The 21,647-nt window shown below is 40.5% G+C and overlaps 1 protein-coding gene across 1 annotated transcript in view; it reads left to right on the top strand.

The window, feature by feature from the left end:
* LOC145390103 (uncharacterized) overlaps positions 1–7,112 on the top strand; it is a 52,330-nt gene extending 45,218 nt beyond the window's left edge. Inside the window, exons 4-6 of the mRNA XM_080265167.1 lie at positions 2,048–2,233; positions 5,995–6,202; positions 6,506–7,112. Coding sequence (XP_080121293.1) covers positions 2,048–2,233; positions 5,995–6,202; positions 6,506–7,112 — 1,001 coding nt within the window. The remainder of the gene's footprint in view (positions 1–2,047; positions 2,234–5,994; positions 6,203–6,505) is intronic.
* The last annotated feature ends 14,535 nt before the right edge of the window (positions 7,113–21,647 follow it).

Below are 21,647 nucleotides of genomic sequence, written 5' to 3'. Positions count from 1 at the left end.
TCCGCTGGAGAGACTGCCCCTACAGAGGACAGCGGCACGGCGTTTACGTACGCATATGTAATTTTGTATAGTTGTAGACCTTCACCCGGAACAGAGTTATAGAGGAAGCAACCCATAATGTTCACCCCATCGCCTGTCCGGTAGATAATTATGTGTTTCCCTTTACATTATTACAGGTGTGGGTGCGACTATCAAAAGTGTTCTTTGTCTTGTTTTTGTTCCAGTACGGAATGAACGTTGTTAGGGCCTCATGCATGCAGAAACATGCAAACATTCATTTTCTAATAATAAAAACTTCCTATTGTCAAATGAGCGGATATTAGGCAACTATGACTATCATAGCACTTTTACAGGAAATGCATTAACAGGCATAATAACATTACTTTTCCATCATCTGCTGTCACGACAGTCAAGACATATGTAAATGTACGTTATATATTCAGCAGCAGAAGGACCTTACCAGCTCAACTGCTGTTACTTCAGTTTGTTTCCTGTATTTTCCTAACTCCTTCCATGGTGGTAAGCAGTTGTTTTCTGTTGACTTTTTTCCCCGTTGTTGTTATCATAATGCCCATTATACCTCACGACGTTTGTAATGGCGGACTTGCTAAAACTTACTCGAAGCTTGGATAAATTAGGTTAGGTTAAAATGCTAGGTTGGGTTAGGATAAATTACTAGGTTAGGTTAGGTTAAGCTAAAATGTAAGATTAGGAAGAGGTATCCAAAGGCGACGGACATATGTTGGAAGTGTCCGCCAATGCACTAGAGAAACAGCTGATACAGTGGGAGGAACATTTCTATAAACGGCAGAGAAAGAAATTAACGTGAAACGTTCATTTACTACTCCAAAAATAACCAAACCAATAGGGAGAGTTGATCTGGTTTGGTTTTTCTGTTGCTTAAAATAAAGCGTATGTTTACCAGGTCATATAGTGGTAAATGTATCGACTGCAACGATGATTAGAAATAGAAATCACGCTCTACTTAGGGCCATTTATAAAGTTCCAAAGTGAGTGATAAGATCGTTACGAGACATCCTATCAGAGCCTAAAGGCGTTGAAGGTTGCTATCAAGCTTCAAATGCGATCAAGGAGAGACCAGCCACTCTGGTCTGAGTTTAAATGCTAAGTTCCTTCTAGACACCTGGTGTCTAGTGATCTGAATCTCTAGTCAGTGAAGACCGTATGCGTTGCCCAACCGTCTGAATCTCTGGGAAGGGGTTGGGGGTTGTCGATGTACAGTACTACCATCAGGTGCAAAGGTAAGACTCGTGTTCTTAAATGACAGAACTGCGGCACTGTAACGTAGTCTCAGCTCCTACACTTTGAAGACGGTAAGAAAGGACTGGCTGTTCCCTTTGATGATAATTATGGTTACAGGAAAATTGGTGCAGTGTTGCAATGCTCTTGGTTGAAAAAGATGGTTTCAGGGAATAGTTTTAGCGCACATCTTTTTCCTCATCTCACCTTCAGTTAAAAAAAAGAACGAAAGAAAGAAAGAAAAAAACCTTGATGACGATGATGACGGTGAAAATAATGTTCAGTGGCGTATCCACAACCGTAAGAAAGAGATCTTCCATTTGTTAAACAGTCTCAGTCCAGAATATTAAGAACGAGGAGGGCGGAGGGGCAAATAGTAGTATAGAGAGTATTTTCATTTTGTTGGGTCCATCTCTCAGATATCGAAATTGAGAATGATCTGTCAAAATTAATATGTTTGGCCAATGAATGAAAAGGAAATGGGAGGGGGGCCTAGAACCCCCCAAATGGATATATATATATATATATATATATATATATAGCCTATACACTTAAGATAGTCCTTTCCTTAAGGTATGTCCTTCACACGTCACATCATCACATATTACGTTGACGGTAATACCCATAAGTCATACTGAATATGGGACTAGTATGATGGCATTAGCGCGAATGTTATTTTTCCACGACATGTCGGTGGAGCATGGAGACGATCAGTAACAGGCTGTTATAAGGAAATTCAAATAATCACACCGTTCCGTTCTCTAAACACTGACGTTTTCCCGCACAGCTCCAGCGTGCCCAGAGGTAGGGCAGGGTATGGTTGGTGAGCGTGTGGGTGATCAGTGCCTGTACCTGTCCCTCACCTCGCAGCTCAACTGGACGGCCGCACACCACCACTGTCAGGAACTGGGTGGGGACCTGGCCGCACCACAAGACCTCCTTCCGCTCAAGGCGTTCCTGCACCAAGCTTTCAGTGAGTAGCTTGACACATTCACTACGGTTATGTCATTTATATCTTAGGCCGTATTATTTAACTCAAATAGCAAAGGAATAGGCAAAATTCTGACAGTTAGCTATGGAATGTCTATAATTATTTGACACTGTTAGTCTGCATCCCTAAGTACACAGTGCAGTCAGTTATGGTACAGAAAATCCAGAACTGTCCTATCTTCACCAGCTTCTTTGGAAACTGTCGTAAATAACTGGGCTCATGCCTTCATCTTCGCCATCTACTTTTAATAATTTTATTGTTCACCAGCAGATGGCTCTGTTTAGCGTAGGAGAGATCTTTTGGACTGAAGGGGTTTGCTATAACCTTCTTCATCACCTCATGGTCAGGATGCTCTTGTAAGTTCAATGAAATTGTCTGGCAGCAGCAAGAATGAATTAACCAGAAGTCCTAATAAATAGGACGTTAACCCTTAAATGTGGCTGATATAAATAAAGGTCTAAATTCCACACCAAGTTTGAACTTCGAATCGTCATATGTCTTTGCAGCACTTGAGTCTGTCGATTAAATTACCTACATAATTGCGTAGATTACTTTGAAGTATACTGATGCATTTTTCAACCTTTTAGTTAGTTCACAGTTTATGAAACATGTACAAATTTTTAATCTCACAATACAGTACATACAGACAACTTTTTCACGATTTCGCTTTTTGAATAACTTGGCTCTCAAACTTCATAGTTCCTGCAACCGAACACCATCAGTAATTAATATGCACTTGATTTTGAAACTAACAGTAATAAGAGTTTCATTCTCTTTGAATGAAATCACAGAATGCATCGTGAGGCTGGATGTTGAGGACATGGAGAATGTGAGTGCATTCAAGTATTTAGGCAATGTGAAGAGTAAGGATGGAAGTTTAGAGGATGGAGTGCTTGAAAGGGTGCTGCACGGGGTAAAAAAAAGTTGCCACTTCATTGAAAGCATTGATAAGGAATAGCGAAGTGAGTGCAGAAGTAAAAAGAAAAAATCGCTGTATGCTAGTATTGTGATCTAACGTATGGAAGTGAAGCGTCGACCCTGTTGAAGGGACAGAAACCAAGAATAAGAGTAGTGGATATGAACAATCAGAGAGGAGCATGTGAATTAACATGGAAATAAAGACAGGCAAACGAGGATATGAAGGAGCGTTGTGGTGTTGATGCTGATGTGGCTTAAAGTGTCAAGAGAAATACTCTGAAATAGTTTGACCATATGGAAAGGATGGAGAATGAGAGACTGACTAGCAGAGTGTATGTGAGTGAGGTGGAGGGGTAGAGGGGTAAGGGGAGACCGAGGATGAGTTGGAGGGATGGAATGGAGAGAGAGATGCGCGAGGAGAGGTGTAAGTTGAAGGGAGGGCGGTTATATGGCAGAGCATCGGGCGACACTGAGGCAATTCGTTTGTGACCATCCCATATAGGACTGAGGTGTGTGCCTATAGATAGACAGATTCATAGATATTTAGCATTCTATTTATCTATTAGATAAAAGAGTATTTGCCACCATAGTTTATTTGTGAGTGTTTACTGCTTTAATCAGTATGGTGCGGAGTGAATATGTCAAGTCTTCACTTCTCAGACAGCATTTTTCGTCTTAATGGGAGACAGCCTACAGAGTAACACTTGAAAAACTAAGACAGAATACACTCTACTCTGCTACTGAAGAAAAGAAAGAAGAATACTACAGCTGAAGCACGCATGACGAGGCAGTCGTGATCGTACATCCTTTGTGATGTAGAATTTTTTTATTCATTCCCCGTAATGTAATAATCTGCTATGATCACATTGTTGCTGACGCTGTATCAGGGCGATATCAGACAACTTATCCGGTAATTCACTGACGAAATGAAATTTAAGTCGCTAATCTGAGTCACTCCTATCATTTTATGCGCTGTTCATGCTCTAAGACAGATTCTAACTGAAAACACCAACTACTCTTTCCAAGGGCTTAAGCTGAAGACGATAAAAGTGGATTCTGTCTCCCCATACAAGTCATGAACCTATGCTTATTGGTAATTATATTATACAGTATATTCTGATTCCAACGCCGGCCAAATCACACTTTACATACTTCTCTCATTCATCCTAAATACAATTAATTTTTGAAAAAGAAAGAAGTTTAGTTAAATATAACGTTACCTGCGGTTTGTCCAAGAATATCTTCCAAATTCATATGGCTCAGTTTTTACATAACAGGAGGAAAGAAAACTATTCCCACATTCACATCACTTATGGATCAGTTATTAACATGGCAGTGTTTTCAGTCTTAATACCTGACTGATCATGACTGGCTCTGCGACTAACGCCTCCACACTACGTACCTGATGAAACAATGCAGATCCCGCAGCTTCACGCGTCAGGCCGAGTATTTTGGCCATTATTATTTTTTTTTTATGAGTGCGACTCTGGGCATAGGCTTCACAGCCTGTTACCAAGGCCCAGTAGTCCTCCTAAATACCATACACCTTTACATGTCACCACTTTGGCGCTAACACCCACCGTCCATATTGAATTCATGCTAGGGCTGTCTCATACAGGACTGGTGTATTAGTATTAGCGAGGGTATTTTTACGACATGTCGGCGGGTCTTCTGGTAGATCAGTAAAGTCTTATTTTAAGAAATTCAAATCCTTAAACTGTCCCCTGCCCCTGCGGGGATTTGAACCTGGGCCCGGTAGGGCTGCAGGCCACCTCTCTACCGATTGAGCCACCTCGGCCCGGTAGGACTGCAGGCCACCTTTTCTATCAGTTGAGCCACTATCTCCCCCTTAATTATTTCGTTCGTCTCGCGCAACTCTGATAGTCTCAGCTATTTGCATAATGGTGATTCTTTTTACTCGGTGAATACGTTCTGATTTAGAGTTTTGCTAATTGACAGCATTTTATCAGTGGCTTAAAACTTTCCGGTTCCGGAGTCTCACTGTCAGTTGAATAACATCGTCTGTCGTTAGTTGGGATAGAATATTAGAGCTGTCCTGACCATATGGGAATTAATGGTGGCAATATCAACACCCAGACTCCTATGACCCACTCTCTGCCGAATTAAGTCGTCTACCGTTAGATGAGACAGAATACTAGAGTTGTTCCAACCATGAGAGGATTGAATAAACAGATTACAGGTTGCCTCCCAGTAGCTGAGCATAGCGTACGTGTATTTTTTCCTTTGAGATATTGTCATTTTACTCATCTTTGGCTCATGGGCTGAACTGTTGAATGTATGAAAAACAAAGCTGCTGTTGGTTGCAAGGCGAGCATGGATTCGAAGCATATCTTATACATCAAGCTTTCGCCAGTTATTTTAGACGATATCCTGTTCAGAACTTTATACCTTTATAGGTTAGAGTGCTGTATGTCTTTATTTCATGCATTTCTTGCATTGAATAGGTGTGTGGGTGATACAGTACAACAAAAATATGCAGTACATGCCCTTTACTCAAACAGAAGATGTCCTAAGTTCCAGAGACCTCATGATCATCCAGCTTTGCTGAAAGAGTAAATTTATGCCTATCGACTGCACGAGTCATTAGACAGACGATGTATTTATGCGAAGCTCTAAACTTCCTTCAAAGCACGACCGCAATAGTCGTTTTACATTCAGGTCCTCAGCTTTATTGTTGGATGAACAGGGACAAAAAAAAAAAAAAAAAAAAAACGCCAGTCCAAACTTGGGTTCTTCTAGTTATGAGCTGGATGTGCTAACTAATACACCACTGACTTTCCTCAGCAACGTTATATTTTTACCAGCTCGTGGGCCTTCCCTGTGGCTGGGTGCTTCTTATCAGCTTGATGAACAAGAGGAGAGTGACGGGGACAGAGGAGTCATTCCCAGCGCCCAAACTGTCCCTGCCGATCCTAAGCGTGTTAACGGCCTCAACATCAGACAGTCATCCAACCCTCTGCCCATCGTAGATCCACCCCAACCAGACGACGCTACCTCGGTTCCAGCCATCAGGTTTCGTGCTTACACACTTTCTTGAGTTTGGGCTTTATATAAGTTTATGCCCTTGTTTTCACTCATACAGCTTCCAAACACATCACGTCTTAACTAAAGTGAATACTGTAAGAATAATACACGAATATGGAAAAGCTGTATATCTGCAATTAATATTTCCTCTCTTGGTACAAATTCCACTATCTGAACGATGTTTACCACACAGTGCTGTTAAGGCACCTAAATTAAATATTAAACTGCAGAAAAGAAGTTAATAAACCGCAGCTGCCGATTGAATAAGATTCTTTATTTATATTTTCCCAGGAATGACATGCCGCCTTCCCTTGCTATGCTGTCTGACGCGGGGGCCGGAGTCAGCCAGTTGTCAGGTGATGGCAACTTTCGTCTGACGCGCGACCAAACCGCCATGTTCGGCGAGGACCCGATGATGGCCTATGGTAACATGCGATTTTCTCCAATTCTTCTGAGGCACAGAAAAAATTCTGCTGAAAATGAGGTACAGCAGAATATCATTCAAGACAGGGCAAGGGAAAGTGAAAGTGATCCCTCGGTTGTAGATGTCATCCTCCTCAAAGATAATGTTGGGGAATATGGCCAAAATCTTCCTGAACATCAAAATATCGAGGAACGTTCCCTGCCGTGTAATGCAACTGCCGATCCTGGATGCATGTCTGTGGAGGGCGATCATGGTAATGCGGCTGCTTCCGATGGTTCTGATGGACAAGAACCCCCACCCTCTGAGGCGGACGAGACGAGGCGGCAGCAGGAGGGAAAGAAGGCTACGATGCATTGCATGTTGCTACAGCAACGAGACTCATTTGATTACGAATTAGTGGGAAAGCCTTGTGACGAAATCCACAACTTTGTTTGTGACTTCAACTTTACATTTGACAATCTGTTACGTGAGTAATCGTGTGTTAGGCATGTCCATCTCAGACTTTATAACCGACAAGAAATATTGCTGCTCAAAACCGAACGCTGCTAATTGAACAAGCAGGCTGGCACTTATTTTGGGTGTGATAACATATGGAAATTCATTTGTTAAAAATTTGGAAATGTTCGTCAAAAACCCATGAAAATAGTAACTGAATTATAATTCAGATATTTTTTTTAAATAAACGGACTACATCTGATTCCGTAAAGTTATCAAAATCTAAACTTATCTGACTTTTCAGTCATAACAATAGTTATTGAACAAATTATTGAGCAAATTTTGACCTACTATATATTTCAGACCTGCGGAAGAGTGAGTACCATATCACACCCATGAAGTTAAAAACCTGTTGTTAATAAGTCTATCGTATTAATTATACCTTTTAAAAATGTGCTTCTGTATATATAGGTGTCTGAAGCATGAATCTGTACAGTGAGTGTGCGCCTTCGTGCTCCCGTGACTAAGAGGCAACGTCAGCTTGGTAAAGCAATCGCCGGCTTCCTCATCGAAGTAAGATGTTGGTTCAGACTGTTTAATTTCAAAGAGGACAGGCAACCACACGTAGGCTGAATATAATCGTCGGGTGGCAGCCAGAATGAAAGACTGAATATTTTGCATGTCAGGAAAGAGTTAAAAATCGGACGGACGCTAGCAGATTAATGTATATAGTGGTATGTTATGTTATTGTGACCGCCGTAGGTTTTCCAGTGCCGAATAATATTATCTAACGTTAGCCAGAGTAAATCATCTAAGTAGGTTTATAGCAACAGAAGGCTGAGCATACTGTCTTTGTATAGGATTTTGAGGTAACATTAAGATGTTTTGTTAACACACACTGTATTAATTTCATGTCACCTAACCATTATTACCCGTTTCCGTCCCGGAGGGGCTCGGGGACGGGCATTGTTTTCACTCAGTTTGTCTGTTTGATGGTCTGTTAACAACTTTACGTAAAAACTACTGGTGCAGTTTTGACTAAGATTACGGGGATGATGGGCTATGACCTTCTAATCACCTGATTAAATTTTGGGCCAAGTTGAGCCAAGGCCCTGGCTGTAGGCCCTCAAAATGTAAAGAAAAAACCGGGACGGGTAGTTTTTTTTTTTTTTCCACCATAACTCTCTTCAAATTCGTCATATCGACATGAAACCACAACCTAAAGGTGCATCTTTCAAATCTGCATCCTACAACATGCCTCATTACATCAGGGGGGGGTCACCCCCTAGTTAGCAGTACGGGGGGTCATTGTCAGGTTGGTCGGGCCAAGAATTTCAAATGGGCATAAAATCGTCAATTTTCATCCGATTTACTCCAAATTTGATATGTGACATCTTTGACTAGATATCCTGTTGAGTTTATACGTCAGCACTAAAATGACTGCCGGGGACGGGTTTACTGTGCCTGACACCGTTGCTTGTTATATCCTAACTTAAGGAGGTAGTATTAGAAAAGATTAATACACATTATTACACAAGTCAAAATGAAACATGCATGCAGAAATTATTCTGAGATCAATTAGATACACAGCAGTTGTGTTGCATAGCGGGTAATAGTGCAGTGTCAACTATTGTCGATTCACCTATCTTGTTACAGTTTTTTTTGTTTTCCTCACAAAGTTGGTACTGAATATTTTGGTACGTTGGTAAATCAACTTTTTGAATACAATACCAGTAGAACATTAGTAGGCAATGGTTTTGTAATTTTACGCTGAAATTAACTTAAGAAAGGATTATTTAGCGAGGACTTACTGTTCTTGTATTTAAATGCAGTTGAAAATAAATGCATAGCTGCAAAACCAAACCATAGGGAGTAGTGTTAGAAAATGATAAAATTTCATATACCACGATAATAACAGAGGCTGAATCTTTGCTGATACAGTAAAATTTATTGTTTGACGATATTATGATCACCAACAAATTTTTTATATGTCGTTTCCATGCATAACCTGTTAAAAATGTATAATTTTCCGACCTCCGACATACCTGTACAGCCATATCACAACTAACTGAAAATTTGGAAAATAAACGAATGTGACGAATAGAAATGATGCTGACATACCAAGAATATGATGCTGAGGTTTGACACAAATGGGTCATACGTCAACAATATTGTGCTGACCGATGAAATGTGGCAGAAGTGTGGGCAGCAGAATTGGTAGGATTTATTCGCATGGCATTTGGTCGACAGAGCAGTGCTGTATTTTCTGTCGAACAGCATTGCATATTTGTCAAGTGGTGTAGGTGGGGGCGCTCACCATCCACTCACTCAATGTAGTGTTGCTCTCGGGTGTCTGCCCTGTCCACTCCTCCATCCTTCTTTCCTTCCATCTTCTTCTATCTTTTTTTCCTTCATTCTTTCCTCGTCTTTCTGCCTACGGGTGACTTTACACTCCCTCTTCTGTCTTCCATTCCTTCATTCTTTCCTCTTCCTTCTGCCTATGGGTGACTCGACTTTGAGTGACAGGCCAAATGGTTTCCTGTACACCAGGAAACCATTTACTACGCTGGGTGGTAACCATATAGCCAAATTTTGGCGCCTGGTGGTTTAGTGGATAATTATTGTGCTCCGATCGGATTGAGCCGGTGAAGGTTTATATCCAAGGGGTTGTTGGGGTTTACTGCTCACATAATGCCACCCAGGGGTGAGTGAGGCTGGTCACTCTCATCTTAAATGTCAGGACCAACTGCCTAGCTCCGGGCTCCTACGTTCCTCATGGGGCAACGTAGGATTGGATGATGGATGGATGATGGTGAATAAATTGCAATAATATTAATAATATATTATTATTTATAGACAAACTTTACACCCTTGCTCACAGAACGAGAGCGGGTGTTACCTTCCGAGTCGCGCGTGAGCACGTGTGTGTGAAAAAAAAAAAGTTTGTATTCTATTTTAATGAAATATGTTGGAAGGGTCGGGGGGACAGCCATGTGTGTGTGTGTGTGTGTGTGTGTGTGTGTGTGTGTGTGTGTGTGTGTGTGTGTGTGTGTGTGTGTGTGTGTGTGTGTGTGTGTGTGTGTGTGTGTGTGTGTGAACAATAGGTCAAGCGTCAAGATCATAGGGCTAGGTCTGACGTTGACCTAGTAAAATAATTTGTATTTTTTTTTTTTTAGACCAAGTGATTCAGTTCTGAAAACAATCAGACAAAGGTCAAGGTCACAGGCAAAGTTCGATTCGTGTGTGTAGGTGTTAACGAAATTCTTCAGACGGCTTTTATTAGGCGTTAGCAAAACTTGCAAGTGTTGAGGGTCAGCTGAGAAGAAACCGTAATGTTTTTGAGAACACAGGTCAAAGATCAAGGTCACAAGGCATGGTTGACTTAAACAGTTTTTATCAACTTAGACCTAACATTGTGAAAAGGCTGAGGGTAAGGCAAGAATAAAGGAATAAATTTTTGAGAATTAAAGCAAGAATAAGATCGCCTCATTTAGTTTTAATGCGATTTGAACCAAACTTAGTTAAAGGGTTAAGGGTCAGGCAAAAACAAAGGGAAACAATATTGAGAGCAATCAGTCAAAGGTCAAGGTTACAGGACAAGGTCAAAGGTCGATCCGTGTCTCTTTGCGTGTGAGGAAAATTGCTAAATTAATTTTGATCTGATGTCGATTAAAGTTGATGGATGAGATGAAGATCACACAGGAGAATGACCTATTGTTTTATAACAATAGGTCAAAGGTCAGAACACGTGAAAAGGCCAACCAATACGGTTTTTATCCAGTGTACTGCAGATTAAACTTTGTAGGGAAAATCAAGATAATACAATGATACAGATACTCGATTATGGGAATAATCAGTAGAAGTTTTAGGTTACGTGGAGAAGTCAAAGGTCCAGGTCATTGAGTCACTGGGCAAAGTCTGTTCAAAGAACCTTGGTCTCATTTAGGCCAAGGGTGGTGGAAGGGTTAAGAGTTAGGCAAGAACGAAGTAATTCGATTCTGTGAGTAACTTGTCGAAAGTCAAAGTCAGAATAAAAAATTCGGCCCTTAGACCTGTTGGTGTGCGCTGATGGTGCTCTCTCTCTCTCTCTCTCTCTCTCTCTCTCTCTCTCTCTCTCTCTCTCTCTCGTCCAAATCCATGTAGACTATATCATGATATCATGATTGGACGGTTTGTGATGGAAAATAAATATATATATATATATATATATATATATATATATATATATATATATATATATATATATATATATATATATATATATATACTGTATATATCTATATCTATCTATCTATATACTGTATATATCTATATCTATATTTATATCAATATCTATCTATCTATATACTGTATATATATGGAGCCTCTGTGGTACAGTGATAAAGTGTGCGTTTTCGTACAGTGAAGAACGAAGGTTCGCGCCCCGCCAGGGTAATAAACTTTGGGAGCGTTCTTCAGGCCACGTAATGCATTGGCGGACACAAGGGGTGCTGTGGTTGAGCCAGTGTCGCATACTGTAAAGTATGCTTGCACCCAGTCAGCTTGTGCGGGCCGATTACACTTGGTTCACAGACTACACACACATCCAAAGCCATTCCAACACTACAGTTACACTTGCAAGCACTTCTCACCCTACATACAATCTCTACTAGACAGCCTAAGCCACTTGTTAGAGACACATTGGCTGTATCGTCCCCACTTCGGTCGGGATAGGCCGGTCCTGCAGTGGACACACAAACAGCTGATGAGATGAGAGACGAGATGAGATCTATCTATCTATTTATATAATCTTATCCTGTTTTGTCCCATGAGCGTAGGAACCCTGGGCTAGGCAAGTTGGTCTTGACATTCAAGATGAGAGTCACCATCCTCATACATTCCTAAGTGGCATTACGTGAGTAATAAACCTCAACCACCCCTTGGATAACCTACACAGGCTCACTCCGGTTGGAGCACTATAATTACCCACTAAATTACCAGGCGTCATAGTTTGGTTATATGGTTACCAGTCAGCGCAGTAAATGGTTTCCTGGTGTACAGGAAACCATTTGCCTTGTCATTCAGTGTAGTCACCCATAGACAGAAGGAAGAGGAAAGAAAGACGAAAGAGGAAGGAAGAAAAGAAGGAAGGAAGTGAGGAATGGGCAGTCACCCGAGAGCAGCACTACATCGAGTGAGTGGATGGTGAGCGCCCCCACTTACCACAAATTATATATATATATATATATATATATATATATATATATATATATATATATATATATATGGAGCCTCTGTGGTACAGTGGTACAGTGTGCGTTTCGCACGCTGGAGAGCGCGGGTTCGTCTCCCGCCAGAATTGTAAAAACTTTGGGAAGCGTTCACCAAGCCACTTGCTACTTTGGCGGACACGAGGGGTGCTGTGGTTGAACCAGTGACGCATATTAGCATGCTTGCACCCAATCGGCTTAAGGCGGGCCGATTACACTTGGTTCACAGACTACACACACATCCAAAGCTCATAAAGCACTTCTCACCGTACATACAGTCTCCTCCAGACAGCGTAAGCCACTGGGTAGAGATACATTGACTGTATCGTCCCTGCTTCGGTAGGGATAGGCCGGTCCTGCAGTGGACCTAACGGCTGATGATATATATATATAAGTCTATGTGCATGTCTATCTTTATATCTATGTGTGCACATATCTATGTATGTATTTATGTATGATGTATGCATGTAAAATAGAATCACGTGTTTTGTGTCATGCAGACTTTGAAAAAAATACTAGGATTACTAAAGTTGATGTGACTGAAAAATCATAAAAAATAGATTATGTGGCCTAATACATTCCTGATATTCTTCCATTAGATGCTTGTTGATGTTAAATATTCTAGTTTCCTTAGTTTTATATAGAGAAAAAATAAGTTCCGTTATTACAGGATTAAGACTAATAGGCTAAAGCTTAATGAGCAATAAACTGAAAGGCTCACTGCCCGGTATAAGGGAGTTCTTGCTCGGTTATGAAAGCAATTTCCTTTCAAATTCACCAACATTTCATATTTTGTTACCTGAAACTAATCCTAGGAATGGACATACGACATACCAAATGTGCGTTTATAGGTAGCCAAAGAAGCCTCCGATGGTCTCTACCATTCATCGAAATCTTGGCTTCATGCTGACTCGGGATAAATGTCTAAGAGGGCGCAGTAATATGTCGTTTCATGTGCTATTACATGTTCACAACTTGTTGAGGTTCCTTCGATAGCATAGACAGACTCTCAGTCACAAAAACAGCCAGTAATAAAATGCACTTGTTACTCACTTCCATGGTTGTCCACACCTACAATATTTCGTGAAGTTGTGGGTGATTAAGGTGGGGGATTTCTCTGGTGTTTCTCGGCCCTACGGATCAGCTGACTTTTAAGACTGTAAGCAGAGCTTAAACTTGTTCAGCTGGTAGGGCCGTTTGCCAATGTTAGGCGCGTGCAAGTCAACCGCGAGAGTACATAAATAGCCATTAATGTACAACGTTTCGTGTATTCTGTCGTAATTATTTGGTTCATTGCATTCTTAAATGTAGTGGCCACAGGTCATGAAGCCTGTCATATTTGTTTTCTACTGTGACATATAAATAGCTTGCAAATAATGTGGCTTTTCCTTTATCCACGCTCATTAACTCTTTAGCCAGAGGACCTCTCTCTCTCTCTCTCTCTCTCTCTCTCTCTCTCTCTCTCTCTCACACACACACACACACACACACACACACACACACACACACACACACACACACACACACACACACACACACACACACACACACCAGCCTTTTCTTTTTAGCTTTAGGGAGCCTTTTTGGTCTGGAGGATGTAGAAATGGCTTTATTTAACTCCAGCACTAGAAGAGGTCGTCTCTCTATCTGTCTATCAATAGCCAGGCACCACAATCCCGTATGGGGTGGCCGTTTGTCTCTGAGTAAGCCATTTTACGGGGAGGGACACTAACCTTCCGCCAACCCAGTTGTTGACACGTAGGGAACAGAGGTGACATGAACAAAACATACATTGTTTTGATTGATTCTTGTCACCGACAGTCGATTTTATTAGCTAAGAGGTCGACCATTAGCTAAGTAAAATCGACTGTCGGTGGCAAGAACCAAACAAAACATACGTCATCGGAGTGAAAGGTTTGCTGACAGTTGATGGCATTCACTACTTATTTGTTAGAGTCTTTTCATTGTTTCTGTACAGAAGTTTCACCTACTTCATTCATTCCTTAGCAGTCAGTTATTTTTCTTTCTTCTCACCACAGTCAGTGATAAAATTTAGAGTTAAGAATATGCTAACCCCTTTGAGGTGATACCTCTCTCCACAGCCCAGTAAAACCGTCTGGTAACGGCAATATTATGTAATCGTAGCTAGTATCGTCAAGACGTAGCTCAAGATGTATATTTCATACCTTTTTATTACAAGTGGCCTTTCCTAAGGCATAAAATTCTCTGGTATTGGCAAGAATATATATATATATATATATACATATATATATATATATATATATTTCATGTGAGGAAGAAGGAACTAAAGGCTGCGAACCCGCAAAATTGTTCCTTCCAAGAGAAAAACAAAATACAAGAGAGAGCCAAATTCAAGATTTGATCATTTAGAGATGCCTGGACACATTGCGTTTGAAAGACTGGAGATCATAGGAAGCAGGAAATACAGACAGAGGGAGACAGTTCCAGAGTTGACCTGTTGCATAAATGAAGGACTGGGAGTAACGGTTAACTCTTGCATTAGAGAGTTGGACAGAAAAGGGATGAGAGTTTGCTGCTAAACGGGTGTTACCCGCCCATTGTAGAGGTGGAGGAATGCATGCAGACAGTTCAGAGGAGCAGTGACCATTGAAGTAGCGATAGAAAGGAGATAAAGATGCAACAGTGCGGCGAAGAGACAGAGGTTGAAGGGAGTCAGTAAGAGGAGAAGAGTTAATGAGACGAAAAGCCTTTAACTCCACCCTATTGAGAAGAGCTGTATGTGGGGAGCCTCCCCACACATGAAAGTTGTACTCCACACCAGGGCAGATAAAACCCCTGTATAGAGTCAACAATTGTGCAGGGGTAACGAAGGAACGAAGTTAGCTTAGTACACCTAATCTCTTGGAGGCAGATTTTACAAAAGATGTAATATATGATCTTTTTAAGATAAGTCCCGAGTGAATGAAACCCCAAGCATGGTCAAGGATGATGCAGGATTAAGCTGAATATTATTAAACATTAGTGGGTTCCCCTGTGGAAGATTTTGTCTGGTTGATAGCTGTAAAAACTGAGTCTGATGCATTAAAAACAACCAGATTATTTTTACCCCAGTCAGAGATACGAGCCAATTCAGACATTAGGTGTGCCATAGCCTCATCCCTTGTATGTTGGAGTAACTGCTGAGATGGACGTTGCGGGAATCGAATGGAAAAGTGAAGGGTGGAGTCATCAACGTATGAGTGGATGGGGTTAGGTGTACAACTTAGAAAGTCATTGATGCATAAAAGGAAGAGAGTTGGTGATAGGACAGAGCCCTGAGGAACACCACTGTTAATAGACCCAGGAGAAGAACGATGGCTCTCTACAACAGCGACTATAGAACGACCAGAAAGGAAGCTAGAGATGAAGGCACAGATAGAAGGATAGAAACCTTAAGAGGGCAGTTTGGAAATTAAAGATTTATGCCAGACTCAATCGAAAGCCTTTGAGATGTCAAGTGCAATGGCATAGCTTTCGCCAAAGTCCCGAAAGGAGGATGACCAGGAGTCTGAAAGGTAGGTGAGAAGATCGCCAGTGGAGCGTCCCTGACGGAACCCATACTGACGATCAGAAAGAAGGTTTTGATAGGAAAGATGCTCTAATATTTTTCTATTAAGTATTGACTCTAAAGCTTTTGCGATACAGTATATATATATATATATATATATATATATATATATATATATATATATACTGTATATATGTATGTATGTATCTATCTATCTATGTATCTATCTATATATATGTATATCTATCTATCTATCTATCTATCTATCTATCTATCTATCTATCTATCTATCTATCTATCTATCTATCTATCTATCTATCTATCTATCTATCTATCTATCTATCTATCTATCTATATATATATATATATATATATATATATATATATATATATATATATATATATATATATATATATATATATATATATATATATATATATATATGCAGTTGGTCACGGCATTTAAGATGAGAGTGACCAGCCTCACTCATTCCTGAGTGGCATTACATGAGCAATCAACCCCAACCTTCCCTTGGATATAAACCTTCACCGGTTCAATCCGATTGGAGCACAATAATTACCCACTAAACCACCAGGCGTCAAAATTTGGTTATATGGTTATCACCTAGCGTAGTAAATGGTTTCCTGGTGTCCAGGAAGCCATTTGGCTTGTCACTCAGTGTAGAGTCACCCACATGCAGAAGGAAGAGGAAAGAATGAAGGAATGAAAGACAGAAGAGGAAGTGTATAGTTACCCGTAGACAGAAGGACAAGGAAAGAATGAAGTATAGGAAGACAGAAGAGGATGGAAGGAAAAAAAGGATGGAGGAGAGGAAAGGGCAGACACCCGACAGCAGCACTTCATCGAGTGAGTGGATAGTGAGCGCCCCCACCTACCACAAATATATATATATATATATATATATATATATATATATATATATATATATATATATATATATATATATATATATATAAATCATTGTACATTATTGGACAGCATGAAACATGCTGAAATTCTTACATATGGTTGTGTGGCGACCCTGGGTGAAGAAGCTGTGATGTCCACGCTGGATCCAAACCTTCTCATATTCCCCTGCACCTCCCAATGTGTCTTTACCAGAAGGGAGTTTCGGTTCCCTGAACGGTGTATGCACTGCACTGTACCCAAAAGATGGCTCCATAGAAGCAGTTTCTTGCCTGTCGTCGACGGGTCTGTTCCTCCAGGCAGACTGGGATTAAGAAACAAAAACAACAACAACAGCAACAACAACTCTCCAAGTTAGGTCATCCTTGATGGCCTCTACAAAAAGTAACTACTAATAAACACCACGGTAACAGCTACAGACAGAAAGAAAGCTTGCGGTACAGTACCAAAGCACATCCTGATAAACAGAATTTTAGACAGTCATGGAAGAAAACGAAGAAAATAGGCTAGCCAACTTCCCCTCAAGCATAAAAGCCCAAGCACTCTTTGGAAATCATAGGATTTAATTCAGAATACTAGCCAAGGCCGTCCCTTAAGGCTCAGTCTTTTCACCATCAGTTTTTAACCTTTTTCTTAACGAATTGCCAGCCCCTCCCCACTTCAGTATCAGTATTGTCCTGTGGCGACGACTTGGCAACAGGTTCATAACACTACAGGATTCAACAAGCAGCAGTCCAGCTCAAACTGTATCTATGCTTACTAGAACATTGGTTTAGACAAGCCACAGTGAGTGCTTCGTCAACCAAATCAACCATTCTCTTCACTCCAGTCTAATATTAATCTTAAACATCCTCAGTTTACCTCTTTAACCAACCACACCCAATGGAACCACACACCCAAATTTGAGGATTTACTTCGGACACACATCCATGACCATTCCTCAGCACACAATTAACATTACTCCAGACGCACCTCGTAAGCTTGTTGCCTTGTTGACACTCACAGGCACTACCTTTGGACAATGGAAAAATAGCTGAAAACTGTCCGTAAACAATTCTTTAAAATAATAGTCAATTACGGTGGTCCATGCAGGGCCCAGAACTTGACCAACTCAAACATGGACGATAAAAAAAAAAAAAAAAAAAAAAAAAAAAACATATAAAGCAGCAATAAGAACAATGCCAGGACACACACACACACACACACACACACACACACACACACCGCTCGCTGGTGTAACGTTCTCGCTTGCCAACTGGTGGACGGGAGTTCGCGCCTCGCTCAGGTTGCGAAAAGTTTCACTGATGAAGTGGGTGGTTACTGTCCCCCTGGAGCAAGGGGACGTGTGTGTGTGTGTGTGTGTGTGTGTGTGTGTGTGTGTGTGTGTGTGTGTGTGTGTGTGTGTGTGTGTGTGTGTGTGAAGGTCACAGCCTTGCCCTTAGATCGGACTATATGAGCTCTCAGCTCCCTTCCGGGAGGGTAAAAGCTGACGATCACGACCATCAAGTGATCCTGACCGACCCGGTGAATTACACACACACACACACACACACACACACACACACACACACACAGACACATCTATATCTATATCTATCTATCTATAGATAGATAGATAGAAAGATATAGATATAGATAGATAGATAGAGATAGATAGATAGATAGTTATATAGATATATATAAAGAGACACAGGTACTTACAAAGATCATATGAATATGAGAGGCACACAGATCATCGCCTCTGTTCAAGGCCCATCCAACCATTGTAACTCTGTTACATTATCTCTTCCAAAGAAACAATAAACGAATAAGCGCCCAACACTACACAGAATCTCAGCAACATATCTCCTCCTCCACCTAACAGCACACTTCATAAACAGATTCATAAACAGATAGCCACTACAGCCATACATACCCTTCAGCTAAACAGCATCCTTCGGGAATCACCACCAGACATCCAGATATCAAACTTTACCCAACTCAGGGACAGGAGTGCACCTAGTCAGTCTGTGATGCGCTCAGCATTCTTCTCTGCTACATTACCAACACAAAATACAACTCACAAACAATCCACCATGCTTACACTGTAGTGCTGTCCCCCACAGTACAACGCAGTTATCCACCTCATACACCGCATACCCACAACACAGGCAATCGTTCAACATAACATCAACAAAAGACCTTGGGGAGCGACCTGCCTAAGTAGTTGGTTTCCTGCAGTCTCCTTGGTCTCATCCTTATGAGTTTGAAGTTACAATAACAACAACAACAACAACAACATCATTAACAGCAACGACAACAACAACAACATCATTAACAGCAACAACAACATCAACTTTGGTAACGTCAAACGATTTTCGTCGCCACAGGAGACCTCTCGTCGTAAGCGGGTTAACCTTTTCAGTCTCGTAAGATTCAGCCGAATTTAATATAATTTTAGCTGAAGTAATGTACTATACGAGAGGGCTTGCCATTTTTAGCTAAATATATCTGTCTGGCTTTGGCTGGAATAGAATACTAGAGTTGTTCCGACCAAAAGAGTGTTAAAAAGTACCCCTCGAGTAATTTCCATGCTCAGTACAATCAAAGCACACCTCTTCAGCCTCTAGCCTACACATATATTATTTCATTATCCCTTATCCATTTCATCTTCTGGGCAAAAGTACTTGATTCATACTATCTCCAGGCGATTAGACACAGTTTATGAAATTTCACCGGCTATGAAGTGGTTAATTCAGGCCATGTTTAAGGCTGCCAAGTCGAAAAATCTTCCAGAGCCGAATAAAACAGTCTGGAAAAAGCAATAAACAGAATAAAGAGGACGTCATTGCGGTGAAGAGTCTTAATTGATGATAACCAAAGATCTGGCCGTGAAAAAGAGAGTCCAAGCTCAGACATTATAGTAATTGGCAAAGATGGTGTTACGGTGGATTTTTATCTCTGATCCAATCGGTTCAAACACGCAGCGTTTACTTTATTCTTGCTAACTGCAGACGGCAATATTAACTTAACAGGGACTTTGGAACTGGAGGGGTTCGATATAACCTTCATGAACTCCTTCGATAAGCTGAATAAAATAATCTGAAAGGAACAAAACAGTAACACACATAATCTGATTCAGAAGATTAATGAATATCGTTTGGTACGAATTATGTCGATACTCTTCATAAATGCATCAAAAGATTAGCATGACAGCCACTGTTGCGGTTTGCCTCCAAACAATATGATTCCATTGCTGTGTGGGATAAAAGTTTAATCCATATTATACTTGCATCTTTATTACGATGTAATCCCGTTCATTATAGTATTACATAATAATAAGCAATGAACTTCCGATTTCTTTCCAGTGATGACATTTACTACCAAGGGATTAGCGATAGATTTCGTGAGGCACGATGCGCTTTGGCTAATTCAGAGCTCAGTTATTGGTTACTATACACAACAGCAATATCATAGTGGCGATCAGTCCCAAGACAATAAGCTACTGATACTGAGGTGTCTAACATAAATAAATATTTTAGCGACTGCAGAAATGGTCATAAATGTCCTGTGTTGGTGCATACGCATTGGAAGCAAAATATTGCATCCCACCTCTACGTGAATCACTGTATTTAACGCTCCTACAGCTCCAATACAGTAACAGTTGCTCACCTCAAGTGGCAGGACCGGCGCTGGGTAACGTGTATCCATTATGCAACCATGATTTTGTTTGCAGTGACACACATTCGCATGAACATAATCACATACATGCACTGATGTGCATAATGAAAAATGCGTATTGTTTACAGTACTTCATGTGAAAATGGGAAATTATGATTCTTCTATTTTTTTTTTTCATTTTTCTTTATTGCTATTGCTCTTGTAATCACAATTAATTCTTCAGTAGTACACTAATCATCATGTGATATCTTATTTGTCTTTGTCAGCTGATTAATTTTGATTTTAGTTAGCTAGACGTCCTCCTTATTCTCAGAAAGCTCAGAGATAAGCCATGAGCTTTTCATGTCTTTTCATTATGTTGATTAATACGTTCGTTTATTACCACATATAAAAAGATCTTATTAATTCAGCTATGAGACGAATATTAACGACTTTCTTTCATTATTGGTAGTCAGAATACAGGAACATTGACGTTGATACCAAAATGAACAATTTCACATTCATGGTATCGTTGTGCATTGCCTCATTCACGTTACAAAGCTGAAAGAGGCAGTAACAAAAGCTTCTGAACACTTAATTGCTCAGGCATAATCATCAACAAAGTAAAACACAATTCTACCGTCAATCAGTCTGGTATGTGTGTTACACCAATATGAGCTGAAGGCTGTCGCACAGCCAAAAGACCATTAGGCACGGGAATCGTAAACCTGGTAAAATTATATGACATAGATGAAATATTTACCTTGATAGTCTTGCAGTGCCCATACAGTAATTCTGTTCCACCTTTCATTTTTATCGTGATCGTTAGATTGACTAGTTGTCCATTTGCCATATCGAATAAAAAGAGGAATAATATGAAACGTGACTTTTTCTCCTTGCTCTTTTTTTCCTCCTCAGATAAGTATGTAATACTGATCAAGAACAGAGTATTCCTTCATTTTTAACAAAAAGCTAATTGTCATAAAGAGGGAAGCCAAGATCTGTGTGCTAAACCAGATCTATAAAAATCAAATTATGGAGTCATTCACATAGGGGATCAATGAGTGAAGCATTACACTCAGTGATACGGATCAGGGGTAGAGTTGAAACCATGGTGGTACAAGGTAAGAAGCTCGTGTACATTTCTTCGAATATTAGAATCAATGAGATCTTCCGAGAAAAATAAACAATTATCAAATGAATGTGAATTTCGCTTGAGTGGCTGGAAA

Source organism: Coenobita brevimanus, chromosome 14 (assembly GCF_032717465.1).
Source record: "Coenobita brevimanus isolate Jiangsu-jjx chromosome 14, ASM3271746v2, whole genome shotgun sequence".
Classification (NCBI taxonomy): domain Eukaryota; kingdom Metazoa; phylum Arthropoda; class Malacostraca; order Decapoda; family Coenobitidae; genus Coenobita; species Coenobita brevimanus.
The sequence above is the reverse complement of the archived record's forward strand: the minus strand, read 5'-3'. Positions and strand labels throughout refer to the sequence as shown.